This window comes from Petaurus breviceps, unplaced genomic scaffold (genome assembly GCF_028583685.1).
Source record: "Petaurus breviceps papuanus isolate PSGF00001 unplaced genomic scaffold, PetGlider_PUasm1.0 178, whole genome shotgun sequence".
Classification (NCBI taxonomy): domain Eukaryota; kingdom Metazoa; phylum Chordata; class Mammalia; order Diprotodontia; family Petauridae; genus Petaurus; species Petaurus breviceps.
This window is the reverse complement of record NW_027185777.1, coordinates 19,286,087-19,299,186: the sequence shown is the minus strand read 5'-3', so window position 1 is coordinate 19,299,186 and position 13,100 is coordinate 19,286,087. Positions and strand designations below refer to the sequence as shown.

The 13,100-nt window shown below is 34.6% G+C and overlaps 1 protein-coding gene across 2 annotated transcripts in view; it reads right to left on the bottom strand.

Moving 5' to 3' along the window:
• Positions 1-2,257: 2,257 nt before the first annotated feature.
• RAB18 (RAB18, member RAS oncogene family) overlaps positions 2,258-13,100 on the bottom strand; it is a 508,262-nt gene continuing 497,419 nt past the window's right edge. For both annotated transcript variants that reach the window (XM_069086368.1, XM_069086367.1), the window contains 4 exons: positions 6,436-6,508; positions 4,737-4,855; positions 4,595-4,661; positions 2,258-3,574 (listed from right to left, as the gene is read on the bottom strand). In XM_069086368.1, coding sequence (XP_068942469.1) covers positions 3,402-3,574; positions 4,595-4,661; positions 4,737-4,855; positions 6,436-6,508 — 432 coding nt within the window. In that variant the 3' untranslated portion in view covers positions 2,258-3,401. The remainder of the gene's footprint in view (positions 3,575-4,594; positions 4,662-4,736; positions 4,856-6,435; positions 6,509-13,100) is intronic.

The following is a 13,100-nucleotide window of genomic DNA, read 5'->3' as shown; positions in this document are numbered from 1 at the left end:
CCTCCAAAGTCGTTTCTATGAAGTGATGAGCTTGATCCTTAGGTCAACCAACTGAGACAGACTTGAGACATTTGAAACAGACACTAATCTAGGATCAAAGTATCTTAATTAGCAAGTATGCAGAAAGAAGGGAATCAAAACAAGTTTCAGCCCTCAGGCAGATTATCCCAACGCTAGCCTCAACAATCAAGAGTAATGTTACTTCATTCAACTACAATTATTATTTTTTTATATGTATCAATAACAATTAGTAAATACTTCTATAAGCAGCCCCAGAAAAGTCAAATTATAATCTATTTTAGTGTATAGAAATTATTTCTTCTACTTCACTGCATGTTTGTTGTGCTGTAAACTAATGAAGCACTGTGAGTACACCCTCATTGTTTTATTATAGACTCCTACATAAAGTGATCTCAGTGTGATTATGAAACCAATCCACTTACACTTGTGGATACAAAATTTTACTTAGGAATTTTTTTCTGGCACCATACATCCACTCATTTTAAACTAACGTCCACAGTTTGAAAAAAGGGACACGAGATTTGAGTCTGAAAACAGACAAATTAAGTTAAGCACCTAATTCTAAACCTTCAATTTGAAACTCAATGGAAAGTCTGAGCACTTTTAGGTCAGGTCTTCAACCCTGACTCTGAAAAACTATACCAGAAGAGTGCAAGCTCTTGGAGTTTCTGCCAAGCTGGAAAGACTAAGTACAGGTCTCGACATACTGTGTTTGTAGTGTTGGAAGGGAGACCGCCACTGTGGTCCTATGAGGTTTTTACCCGCGATGTTAATGTAATAGACTTTTAGAAGGTAGCATCACTGACAGATGCCTACTACAAGGGTAAATTTAAAAGCCAGTTCTTAGTTGTCTAGAAAATGCAAACAGGCAAAATGCTTTATACTCCTAGGTACTTCATATTCCTCATACTCCTATGAGTTGAAACAAATCAACCGTTTTGGGCTAGTTTCCTTATCTGCAAAATGAAATGGTTTTTGGTAGTTTCTGAGGTTCAGCTCTAAATCTATATTCCAATTGTTCTATGACCAATCTTAAGCTCTGAGAGGCTCATCAATAAAAGGCTAAGGACATCAATTCATGAAACTGTGTGTATTAAGGTATGGAGGGGTTTTAGTCTGCACTGGTGAGGGATTACCCACACAAGGAACATACAAATATTCCGAGAATGTGACATAAAAGTATCAAAACAGATGTTTTCTTTTGCCTGTATCCATGTGAGTGATCCTAGACTACAGGGACAACATCTTTTAATATTCAAAGATCTGTATTTAATATATACTTAATTCGTAAATGCTTTTAATGATGAAGATGGAGATACTATTTAAACATGATTCTAAGGACAATGATATACTAAATCCTTAATTGATCTGTCAAAGTGATAAGAAAAATAGATTCCTAAATATTAAAATTACATTAAGTTAGCAGCAAATCGCCAACCCTGTAATTTAGAAAAAGTTCATCACTACCATCAAGATCACCGACTTCTTTTTTGATAATTGGAAACAGGAAAATGTGCATAACCTGCATGGGTACACTGGGGAAAAGCAAGCTATGAATTATTTATTTTTTAAAATTGTAAAAGGTTACAATATAAATGGTTTTTAAAATAAACAGTTTATAAAAGTAATGTGATGCCATTTAATAACTAAATTCTGCCAATAAAAATAAGATAGAAACCTAGTCCACATAAAAATTGTAGTTACAGGTCTTTAAGGAGCAAGAAAAAATTTTAAAAATCATGTCAACACATGCACTATAGTAGAAATAACTCAATAATATAAACTAAAGTTTTAATGGAACACAAACAGATTACAAGTACACATGTGGAGTATCTACCTTCTTTCAACATTACAATATTAGTGATACAATATTTAGGTTAAAAAACCCACCCTGCATGTATAATGCTATCTAGCAAATGTAAACGAACAGAATGTGAGGCCTTCTGTGAAGAGAATGCATTTGAGAGACCAGGTTGTAATGAAATTTGCTCTTTAAAAAAAACATACCCATTATGATGCTGAAATACATAAAATGCTTATGAGCTCTAAGTTCAAATGTACAACAAATTTCCAAGACAAGAATACCAGTCACTTGCTGTCATGTATTATGGTGATTGACTTTCAAGGGAAAATAACCCTTATTTTTGGCATAAAATAGCAGAAACTTATATGTAATAAACTTATGTGAATGTAAAAAATATACAAGTATACAATAGCAAGAGGTTAGAAAACTGAATACTTTGGAAAAGATTTATTAGTCTGTACAAGTTAGTTTTGATAAACCACTGCTACTTGTTACAGTAAATTCAAGATTTTCATTGCAACAGTATTTCCCCACACATCAGAATCCAGAAGCTATATAATGCCTTTTCTCAAACTGTAATTTCGTGCTTTTCTCCCTGACCCCCAAAACATAGAAATAAGGTTCAGAATATCAACTAGCCATTTAAAACGATCATATGATACATATCTTCATAACATTAAACAAGCTACAGTTGAGATACCTGGACAAACACTACCAACATTTAAGAAAAAGCGTTGGTTCTAACATGTGCTAAGTACTATATGAACAAGTCACAATGAACACACTAATTTCATATCCCTCTGGAAACAAAGTGGGGGAAAGAACTTGACTGCCACTGTCAGACACTGCACTACAAAACCTGCAGTGCAAAAGTGCCAGGAATCTAATGTATATATCACAGGATTAAAACTCCAGTTAAGCAACTGAGTTATTCATTGAAGTGAATTAAAAAGTAGGTCCCAATTGTGTTATTTCACTGCTAGTTCAGAAGCATCATCAGACAAATGCAGGCGACTATAAATTGGCCGCAGCCATAATGAGTCTTGAGTTTTTGCTAAATATCCCCCCCAAAAAAAATTTTAAAAAAGAAATCTGTAACATCAGCTTCCTAGAGAAGCTATAAGAACATGCTGTTAAACCTGCAAAGGAATTCATCAGGAATAGATCTGTTATACTTATAGCTCCCAGTGTTTCTAGGAGTTATACAAAGCAATCCAATAATCAGACTAAATTAACCAAAAGGAGACCAAAATGCAGACAGACAGCTTTACAACAGATATTTGTTGGATGGATTAAAAAAAATACATGATGAATGTAGGTCATAAAATCGAGTGCACTTAATAATGCACACCCATTTTATGTTACATAAAAGACTGAAGGTTGCAATTTGTACATGCTTACCATAAACATTTTTTACCTGGGAAAGCTGATGAGTGTTTTCTTATAAATGTTCATCGCCATGATACAAAACAAATATGTGCAAACTGCAAGGTCCCTAAAATAGCAGTTAAGGAGTTTATATACAGAAAGATGACACTATCCGATCAAAAACGCAAAAGATAGACCTTCCCAGAGTTTATAACATAGAACAATATCCTCCACAAGCTCCTCCATGGCTTTCTTCCCTGTGTGATAGTCTTACTCCTTTATTCTGGTTCTCACTCTCCCATAGTCCAGGGGTTTGAATGATCTTTTCAACAAGTTCTTCAAAGGCACATTGTACACCATCACAGGTTTTTGCACTAGCCTCTAAAACATGGGAAAAAAATAACGTTCATTTCTCTTGCAAAAGAAAAATAAGCACTTGGAAGTAACGTACAACTTCCCCTCTGTTTCTGTATTACCAAGTTTTGCTGGGAATTATTTTGGTATTAAGTCATCTTCCCAAGGTTTATTGTCACACTGGCAGTATTTCCCACAGGTCTCCCATGAGTCTTTCCTGACTCACCTTTCAAAGGTATCATAAAAATAACTGATATCAACCAAGGTCTCATAATCTATATTATAGGTAATATTCAATATTTTGCACTGGGCTCTAACCCAAAAGAAACCCTGGATATCAGAGAGAGAAATGACTGCCTCTGAGTTTGTCATTATGTGTAGTTTTAGCTAAGAGAAATGATTTAACTGGCTCATTTAAACACATGTAAGTTTGCCTTATGAGAAAGATTTGACTATACTGTAAAAGCAGGATAAAAGGAATTTAATTTCTCATTTGGTGCTTGTAATGCCAAGCAAGTAAAGAAAAATAAGCTAGTTGATACAATTTAATAGAATTACTGACTCTTCAACATTTAGACAATTTAGAATGCAAAACTAAAGTTGATTTTAAACACAAAAACGGGCAAAATCAGGGACATAATTCAGGAAATAAAATCCTAGGACCTTCTGTCAAATACAAGAATTGATTCAAGTACTTAAAAGAATTAAATATTTATATTTAATTAATATGACTTAACATGACTACTTCATATTAACGGGAAGTTTTCAAGTAGCCTAGTACAAGAAGCTCAAATGTTAAGATTCAGTATCACTGATATTTATGTAATACCTTTAGGTCCAAAGTTTTTTCCCATCTACTAGCTCATTTTACCTTGGCATCATGATGATTACCACAAGATTAAACTCCCACCCACAAAACGAATATTAGAATCCAAATTCCCAGTGCTCCTGACCCCAAAACCCACTCATTTAACACTACTTGAATGAGTAGAAACTGTTATAATTATTTCTTGGCCCCAGTTAGAACATACAATTTTATAAACCTACCTATAAATAACATGGAATGCTTCCGTGCAAATTTCAGCCCTTCATTTCTATCAACTTCACGGTTTTCCTATAAGAAAAAAAAAACCTATTAGTAAAACTTCCATAACATAGAGTTAAAGGGCCAATTTTTCTACCTTCTTACCTTATCGATTTTGTTTCCAACTAGCATTTTTACAATGTCATTTCTCGTGCAGTATGTTTCCAATTCATTTAACCAATTATCCAGTTTAACAAAAGTATCTCTTCTTGTGACATCATAAACTGAAACAGAAGGTTTAAAAGTCACAAAATACACATTAGAAGGAAGAAAAGAATTTTTAAATGTTAAAACTTACAACAAACAGCTCAAATTTCTTTATAAAGTTCACATATCTTCAATTAGGGTTATTATTATCTACTTTATCCACATGAAAATGTCACAATAAAATTCACCTTTAATGGCTATAAAAACCAGGCTCTCAATAATATATTCTACTTGATGGCAAATAGCAATTGCTTCTAAACACAGTAGTAAGAGTTGCATGATCTATACTTAATGTATATAAAGTAGCAGCATTACTTTTAACTTATTTGTAGGTTTGAGTCTAAGTCAAACCATGTTTAGATGTAAATCCTCAGCACAATACTAAGAAATTTCAAATGCATTTAACCTCTCATTAACCTGCTAGCCAATTTTCTCCCAGACCTGCAATTATTACATTTCAAGGAAAATATACCCCATATAACCAAACTTATGTTTCTTATTCTGTCCTTTAGGTTTTTTTTTTTACTACTTATCTTAAACTTATTGTTCCTAATAATAATAAATGAAAATACAGTCATATAGTGTTTTACAGCATTCCTATTTATGAGATAAGAAATGAAGTTGGAAATGTTAGGAATCATTTTTCTGATGAACAAAAATGAAATTAAAGCCTCACAAATGATAAGAATTGTATATTCCTCATTGACCCTTTACAGAAATCCATTTCATACAACTATACTACAAAACTTGCTAGAAAAAAACTTTTTCATTTGCATACTGAAATATCCTATACTAAAATTTTTTAACACACTGATAGCAATTACAACTAGGAAGAGAGTAGTGAGCTACTTAGCAAATTAAGTATCTTTAATGTACAAGGGGGCAAGGCAAGTAGGTGGTTTCATCCACGGACCTTCACCCTTCTTTTTTCCACCCAAATTCCTAGGTCTTTTAGTATATGTTGCTCTTCACAGGTCATTATGATTTAGGAGTCTAGAATGTTTGAAGTGAAGAGGGGTAAAGAGAAATCAAGAGTAATTAGGGTAAATAGTGAACAAAGCAGCTGGATGTAGATTACTATAACATGACGCAAATTACAAAACCATTGCTGTCAATAAAAAGCATATGCTACCCTTTGTATAAGGATCAGTAGCTTCAAATGCCTGGAGCTGTTTTTCTACTAGTGGGTAAATGGTTTGTGCTGAGCCATATACTCTTTCTTTCTCCTCATCAACCTTGTAACCAAAGGCATGGATTGAGTAACTACTGACCAAAAAAATCAGTTTCTCTCTGCCTGAAGATAGCTGGTCTAATACTTATATGTTGATGCTGCAATACTGTCTTAATTAACTTCCTACAGTAACCAAGTAAGTAAATTAGACTGGATTTTATCCTTTAAAGGAAAGTCAGCTGAGGAGTAGTCACTATACATTTTTTAGTATGAATAAACACTTCAAAATTAAAGATGTGGCACTGAAGAAAAAGATGACTTTTAAATACACAATTTAATAAAACAAGAATTTTCTAAAAATGCTTAATTTAAACAAAAACCCACATTCCCAGATTTTTACATATCACAATTAAGTAAAATGCTTACCTAATATAACACCTTGTGCACCTCTGTAATAGCTAGGTGTCAGTGTCCTGAAGCGCTCCTGACCTGCTGTATCCTAGAAAGGACAAATCAAAATTAAATACACTAAACCTGTCTCATGACTCACAGGCTCAAAGGCACCTAACAAGCCATCTAGCTCAACCCATTCATTTTAAAGATGAGAAGATCAAGGGCCAAAGAGGAAATGACTTTCCCTGGGTCACACAGGTAGTAAGCACCAAAGCTGAGGTTTTAACCCAAGTACTATGACTCTATAATTAGTACTTTTTCCACCATACCACGTAAAACTGAACATTTTCCAGATCCACTAAATTAAGCCAAAATAGCACTTGTTCTTCAATATACCACCAAAATATTACCTCCCATAATAACATTAAAATAAAATGTTATGCAACTGAAAGGTTTTTATCATAAACATGAAATATTATTAACAGATCTCTCTCTAGAGAAACATTTTATACCATTTTTCTTTTAAAATTTTATTATGAAACACTTACTTCATTTAAAAGGAATCATAAGTATGTCATGCAAGAGTTCGTAAGATATGAACATAAAACAAAATTTATTAAATATACATTTTAAACTATTTACATTTTTAATATAAACTTTAACATTAAAATATCAATTATTTCTGTGTACCCTTCCATTCTCCTTACAACTATACTTTTTTTTGATTATCTCTTTACTTTGGAATTTTTCATATTTATAATTACATCATATATTCCATTATACTGATATACTACAGTTTTTTTTAGCCATCCCTAAGCTTAGATATTTAAGCTGTTTATAATTTTTCACTACTACAAGGATTTATCCTTTAAATATGCTTTTAGAGACTTTTTCCATAATTCTACAATAATTCCAATGGTAGTAATGAGTCCGAAGAATGAGATATTTTTTAAAGTAGTATTCCACCAGACTGATCTCCAAAAGGATTCCACTAAGTGGTCATCTTATCCTACCCTCCCATTTTACAGAGGAAAAAACCAAGGCTCAGGGGGTGAACTAACTGCACCCAGGTAACAAAGGTAAAAAGTATTAGAGTGAGATTTGAACCTAGGTCCTCTGACTACAGTCAGCAGTGTTTCTGCTGGAACCTCAGAGGGTTTTAAGATGCGATTTTTTAAAGAGAGGTGGAACATTTACCAGCTGGCGGTGGACATTAATCTTGCAGTGAATCAGTTCCTTATACACATAAATGTCAAGTTTTTTTTCCCCAATATTAATTCATAAATTTTGCTTTTTTGTTTGTATAAAAATGCTAAACAAAGTTTTCTACATCATCCCCAAATAATTTCTCTCACTTGTTTAAGAGATCCAAATTTCTATTCCATGAATAGGTACATTATTCCATTTTATCTTAACTTTAATGATTTTTTTTAAATCTTGCATCTTAGAAGGAATTTTCTTGCTGTGTTACATTTGTACAAGTTCTGTTTCCATTTATAATGGAAATAGAACTAATGAATTAAATCAGAATACTAGCTGGACAGGAGAAGAGAGAACATATTATTTGTCATTCTGTCCTCTACCCCAAACCAAACTATATTTTCCTTCTACTTTCTTTGGGTAACCAGAAGTTATTCTAAGTACTCTCACTGGTAGCAGTGAGGAGTCAACCCTACATGTCAGCTGACAGTGGTAGGTAGGACTGTCTGGGAGGCAAAGTAAATGAAAGTTTCTTTAGCTATTTGTTTCTCATAAACCTTCAGGCCTAAAAGGCATTAAAAGTAGTGCTATGGAGCTAGAGCAGCTGCCTGATCTTTCCCCTTGAGAAAGCAGGGAAAATAGTACATTGAGGATAGGAACGTTCATTTCTGTGTTTGTATACCCCATCTAGCAGAGTCTGGCAAACACAACAGGAATTTAAGAACTTCAATATTAACCTAGTTCAACACTGGAACTTTAGAGATGAGAAATCTGATACCCAAATAGATTAAATAAATTGCCACAAAGTTATTATATGTGCTAGGTTTAAAACCCAGGTACTACTGAGTTCTACTTTTGTACTATGAAATGAACAAAGTTCCTCTCACTTACATTAGCTATATGACCCTGCGCAGGTCATTAGTACCTCTCAATGTCCCCAGGCACTGCTGTAGATTACATGAGGCTCTGCATTGGTGGAGAAGTTTCCTAAATCAAAGAAACTACGGATCCAGGTACCACCCCCACCCACCTTCCTACAAATTTTTAAATCAGAAATTTCCCTTTATCTATTAATAATTATGACAATTATAATAATTCCATTTAGAATTATTAATTCTTAATTTCAAGTTGAGCTAATTTGGCAAAAATAACCAAACCAATGCTATCAAGAATGTTTCTCTAATGGAATCACAGATCATCGTTATGGAAGGAAAGAAATTAATTTTCAGTTTGAAGTAGCTGCTAGTAGGAAATTTCATATCTGTATCACAAATATCCTATTTACAAATCTTATGACACCAGTATTAAATTCAAGATTAGCTTAAAAGTTCACTAAAGCAATATACAAAACTGTCAAAACAAAAGTAAAACAATATTTATTTTAGAACCCATAGGATGCACAACTCTGAACTTGTTCCTTATGAATACATGCCAAAGATTAGAACAAGCAATTATCCTCAAAAAACTGAACATAAATGCTTCATATACAAAATACAAACAATACTTACACAAGGGCCAGCTGGCATAGGGGATAGAGCACTGGGCTTGGAATCAGAAAATTCATCTTCCTGAGTTCAAATCTGGCCCCAGATACTCACTAGCTGTGTGACCTTCGGCAAGTCACTGAACCCTATTTGCCTCAGTTCCTCATCTATAAAATAAGCTGGAGAAGGAAATGGCAAACTATTCCAGTATCTTTGCCAGGAAAACACCCAAAATGGGGCCATGAAGAGTCAGACACAGTAGCTCAGCCGGCCTCCCTGGTACCACTCAAAAGCTCCCATATCAACCTCTATAGCACAGGGCTACTAAGAATAGTTGATACATAATCCACATAAATAACAAGGATTAAAAAAAACTAACGGACTCTCACAGTTGAATGGATTAATTCATTAAATCAGAACATCTATCTGAGGAAATACTCTAGCGAGGGCATGATATAGTGGGAGGAGTGCTAGACTTGGAGTCAAGAGAAATCGAAGTTGAAGCTCTGACTAGCTGTGTGACCATGGGACTAGTCACTTCATTCCCCTGAAGCTCAGGTATCTAAGTCACATGTAAAATATTATATAAAATGCTTTTTGCAAATCTTAAGGCACTATATAAAAACAAGTGATGATTATTATTATCAAAATAATAGAGCTATGGATAAGTACTACAGATAATGAAAATATATGGTTGGGTTGTAATTTATACAGAAGGAAGAAATAGTTACAAAAGCAATGGATTATTTAAGTATACAAGATATGGTCTGTGGTAACTCTTATCTGTTCAAAGTAGTTAAATGACCAAGACGCAGTTAATATGGCAATTGTTTAGTTCGGTGTTTGCTGCAATGGGAGGAAATGGTCACCCTCAACCCTCCAAGGGATAACTGGAGTAGGCAGATGATTCACATAAGCCCACCGCATGATAATCAATCACAGAGGCCAACTCCAATACAACCTCCCCCCACTTCACTCAACATTGCTTCCACAAGCCCTTCCCTCTGCTGTGTAACCTCTCCCCTTATGTTCCAGGAAGAGAGGCCCTTCAGAGCAGTTATAACTAAAGCACAAGTGGGGCACTTGCACTAGCAGCCATATGGGTGAAAGTCTCTGTGTTCCCTTCACCCCCATCACTTTACAGCTGCAGCGAACACCAGGTAAGTGTGACAGGTAAGAAACCAGCCTCTCTCCTTTTGTTTCTGGCAGGACAAAATAATCAGATGAGAAGGCATGGCTAGACTACAATCTAAATTTTATTCACCTTTTATTTCCCCTCAAATCCACCCTTCTTCTTACTTTTCTCATTTCTACTGATGATTCCACCATCCTTCCAGTCAGTCAGATTCATAACTTTGGTGTGATGGCCAATTCCACGTCCTCCCCTTATCCCACAAATTGAATCCATTACCTAATGTTGTAGCTATCTCTACAAAACTTCATTGACAAGTCTCTTTCAACTCTAATCCATCCTCAATAGCACTGTCAAATGGGTATTTCTCAAGTAAAAAGTCGAACCAAGTTAACCCCTTACTTAAAAAACTCCAGGTGGCGCAGTGAGTAAGAGCGCTGGCCCCAGAGTCAGGAGACCTGGGTTTGGTTCCAGCCTCAGATACTTAACACCCACACAAAATAACTGGCCTTGTAACCCTGAGCAAGTTACTTAACCCCAATTGCTTAGGGGTGGCCAGGTGGCGCAGTGAGTAAGAGTGCCGGCCGCAGTGTTGGGAGACCTGGGATCAGTTCTGGCCTCAGATACTCAGCACCCACACAAAAATAACTGGCCATGTAACCTTGAGCAAGTTACTTAACCCCGACTGCTTTAAAAAAAATACAAAACAAAACAAAAAAACCTCCAACGTCTTCCTATTAACTCTAGGATCAAATATTATTTAATTTTTATTGCATCCTTTAAATTTCTATCTTTGTGTTCTATTATATGCATAATTAGGGTTAGTACTGCAGTACAGGTATTCATTTTAAAAGTAAGTAAAAAGATACTGAGAGTGCTCAAAAATTTTTACTGATGAAGTGCACAATTATCACTACTACCTTTCTTAGTTTCAGTTTCCTTTATGGTCTAACATGCTGGGATGAAGTTAGATTGACTCACTTCCTCCAGCTCTAAAATTCAATGGTTTATATTGTCATATTTCTAGTCTGAAATCAAGGGCTGTATATGTTACAACACCTTCTTAATTTCTTAAAATCAAGCAAATTCCATTTAGAAGGGGAAAGAAAAGGGTCAAACTCTCAAATCACCTCCTTCTACTCTGCTGATTTCCTTGCCTTTTCAATCTCTGGTATTCTCTGCTTGCTCTTTTTTTTCCCCCAAGAAAGTCACAAGGGTGGAATGTTAAGGGACAGATTTCCAAATTATGTCAGCCAAAGTGAATAACTAATCTAGTAGCCAAATGTACAGCAGATGGAAAAACATTAGATATAATACATGATGTAGTAATGATGGCTGTGACTATTTCTCTGAAAAATAATTGGCAATAAAACCAGATAGACAGCTCCATTAGTGCATAATATTTATAAATACAGAAAATACTTTTCACTTGACTACAGGCTGAAAGTCTCTCATTTTTACTAATTCTAGTCAGTTGTTTTCAGCTCTTGTCTACAATAGTTAAGAATTCTTCCCACCCCCCAAACCATAATTTCTAATACTCAGAAACCAAACGGAACCTCTATATGAAAGCTATCTATAAAACAGTATGTGATCTTATTAAAGTTTCACAGTATCTGTCCTTCTAATTACAATACTAAGGGTGGAAAGGTGGAAAGAAAGGGTTGGAGTTAAAGTAAAAGAAATCAAGAACCACTAGAATTTTAAACAAATGTAATTTAACATTATCAAGATCTTTAACATAAGGTATTTTGATTAGTAGCTACAGATAACACAGTAAGGTTAAGGAAACAGGACTAAAAATCTATTTGAGCCTGTCTCAAATCAGCTTTACATTCTGGCACACCAGGAAGAGAAGACCAAATCTCAGTGTACATTCCAATTACATGCAAGATTGATCATCGGGAAATGAGACAAACCGTTATAGAGCCTGAAGACACCAAAATGTTATGTTCTCACTTTAAAGCAAAAGCCTATTAAAGTTCCCAATACAAAAACGAGTTTATGCTTAATGGCCAACAATTTTAATGTCCAACATTATTTAGGTCATGTTACAAAATAACCTAAGTAGATGAGTAAATGAAAACCATTGCAGAAGATACCTACTTGAGGTATGAAAATAATCTGATGTTAGTTTTTTAGACTAGCTTTATAGATTTATACATAACGGAAGAATGAAATTTTTAAAAATTCACAATGGATATTAGCCAGCCTAACTAGTATTAAATTTTTGTTGTTGAATAACTAGTATACCTGTGCAATTGTAGGAAGTCACTTAACTTCCATGGGCCTCAGTTTTCTCATCTGGAAAATGGAGTTGAACTAAATGGCCTCAAAAGTCCCTACCAGCTCTAGATCAGTAATCCTAGGATTTAATCAAATTAGGCAGCAACCAATGTAGTTAATAGAAATGGTCAAATGGAAATCTCTAATGATTTAAGAGAGGGTCACAGGAAGGATTTCCTAAAATGGTAATGAAACATAGAACAATGGAATTCCAGAATTGATAGAGACCTCAGGTCTCTTAACTAAAAACCTTCATTTTAGCAGCAATTAAGACCCAACAAGGCTAAATAATGAACAAGGTCAATAAACGACAGAACAAAAATTTACTATAAGCCAAAACGACCTCTATATATGTTCCTTCTATTATATCAAATTGCCACAATAATGCCTGAGCTGTGTCCAAGAAAACCATGTCCTATTTCTTCTGTATAAAGGATCCAACTCCAGTACTTCTATACCCATCCTATTTGTCTTTCATTCTGCCCAGAAATTTTATTGAAATTCTGTGTCTTTACTCAGGAATAGAAAAGAAGGCAGGAAAGGAGTTTTTCAAATGCAGCTTCACAGAATTTCAGAGTTAGAATGGACCTTATTGG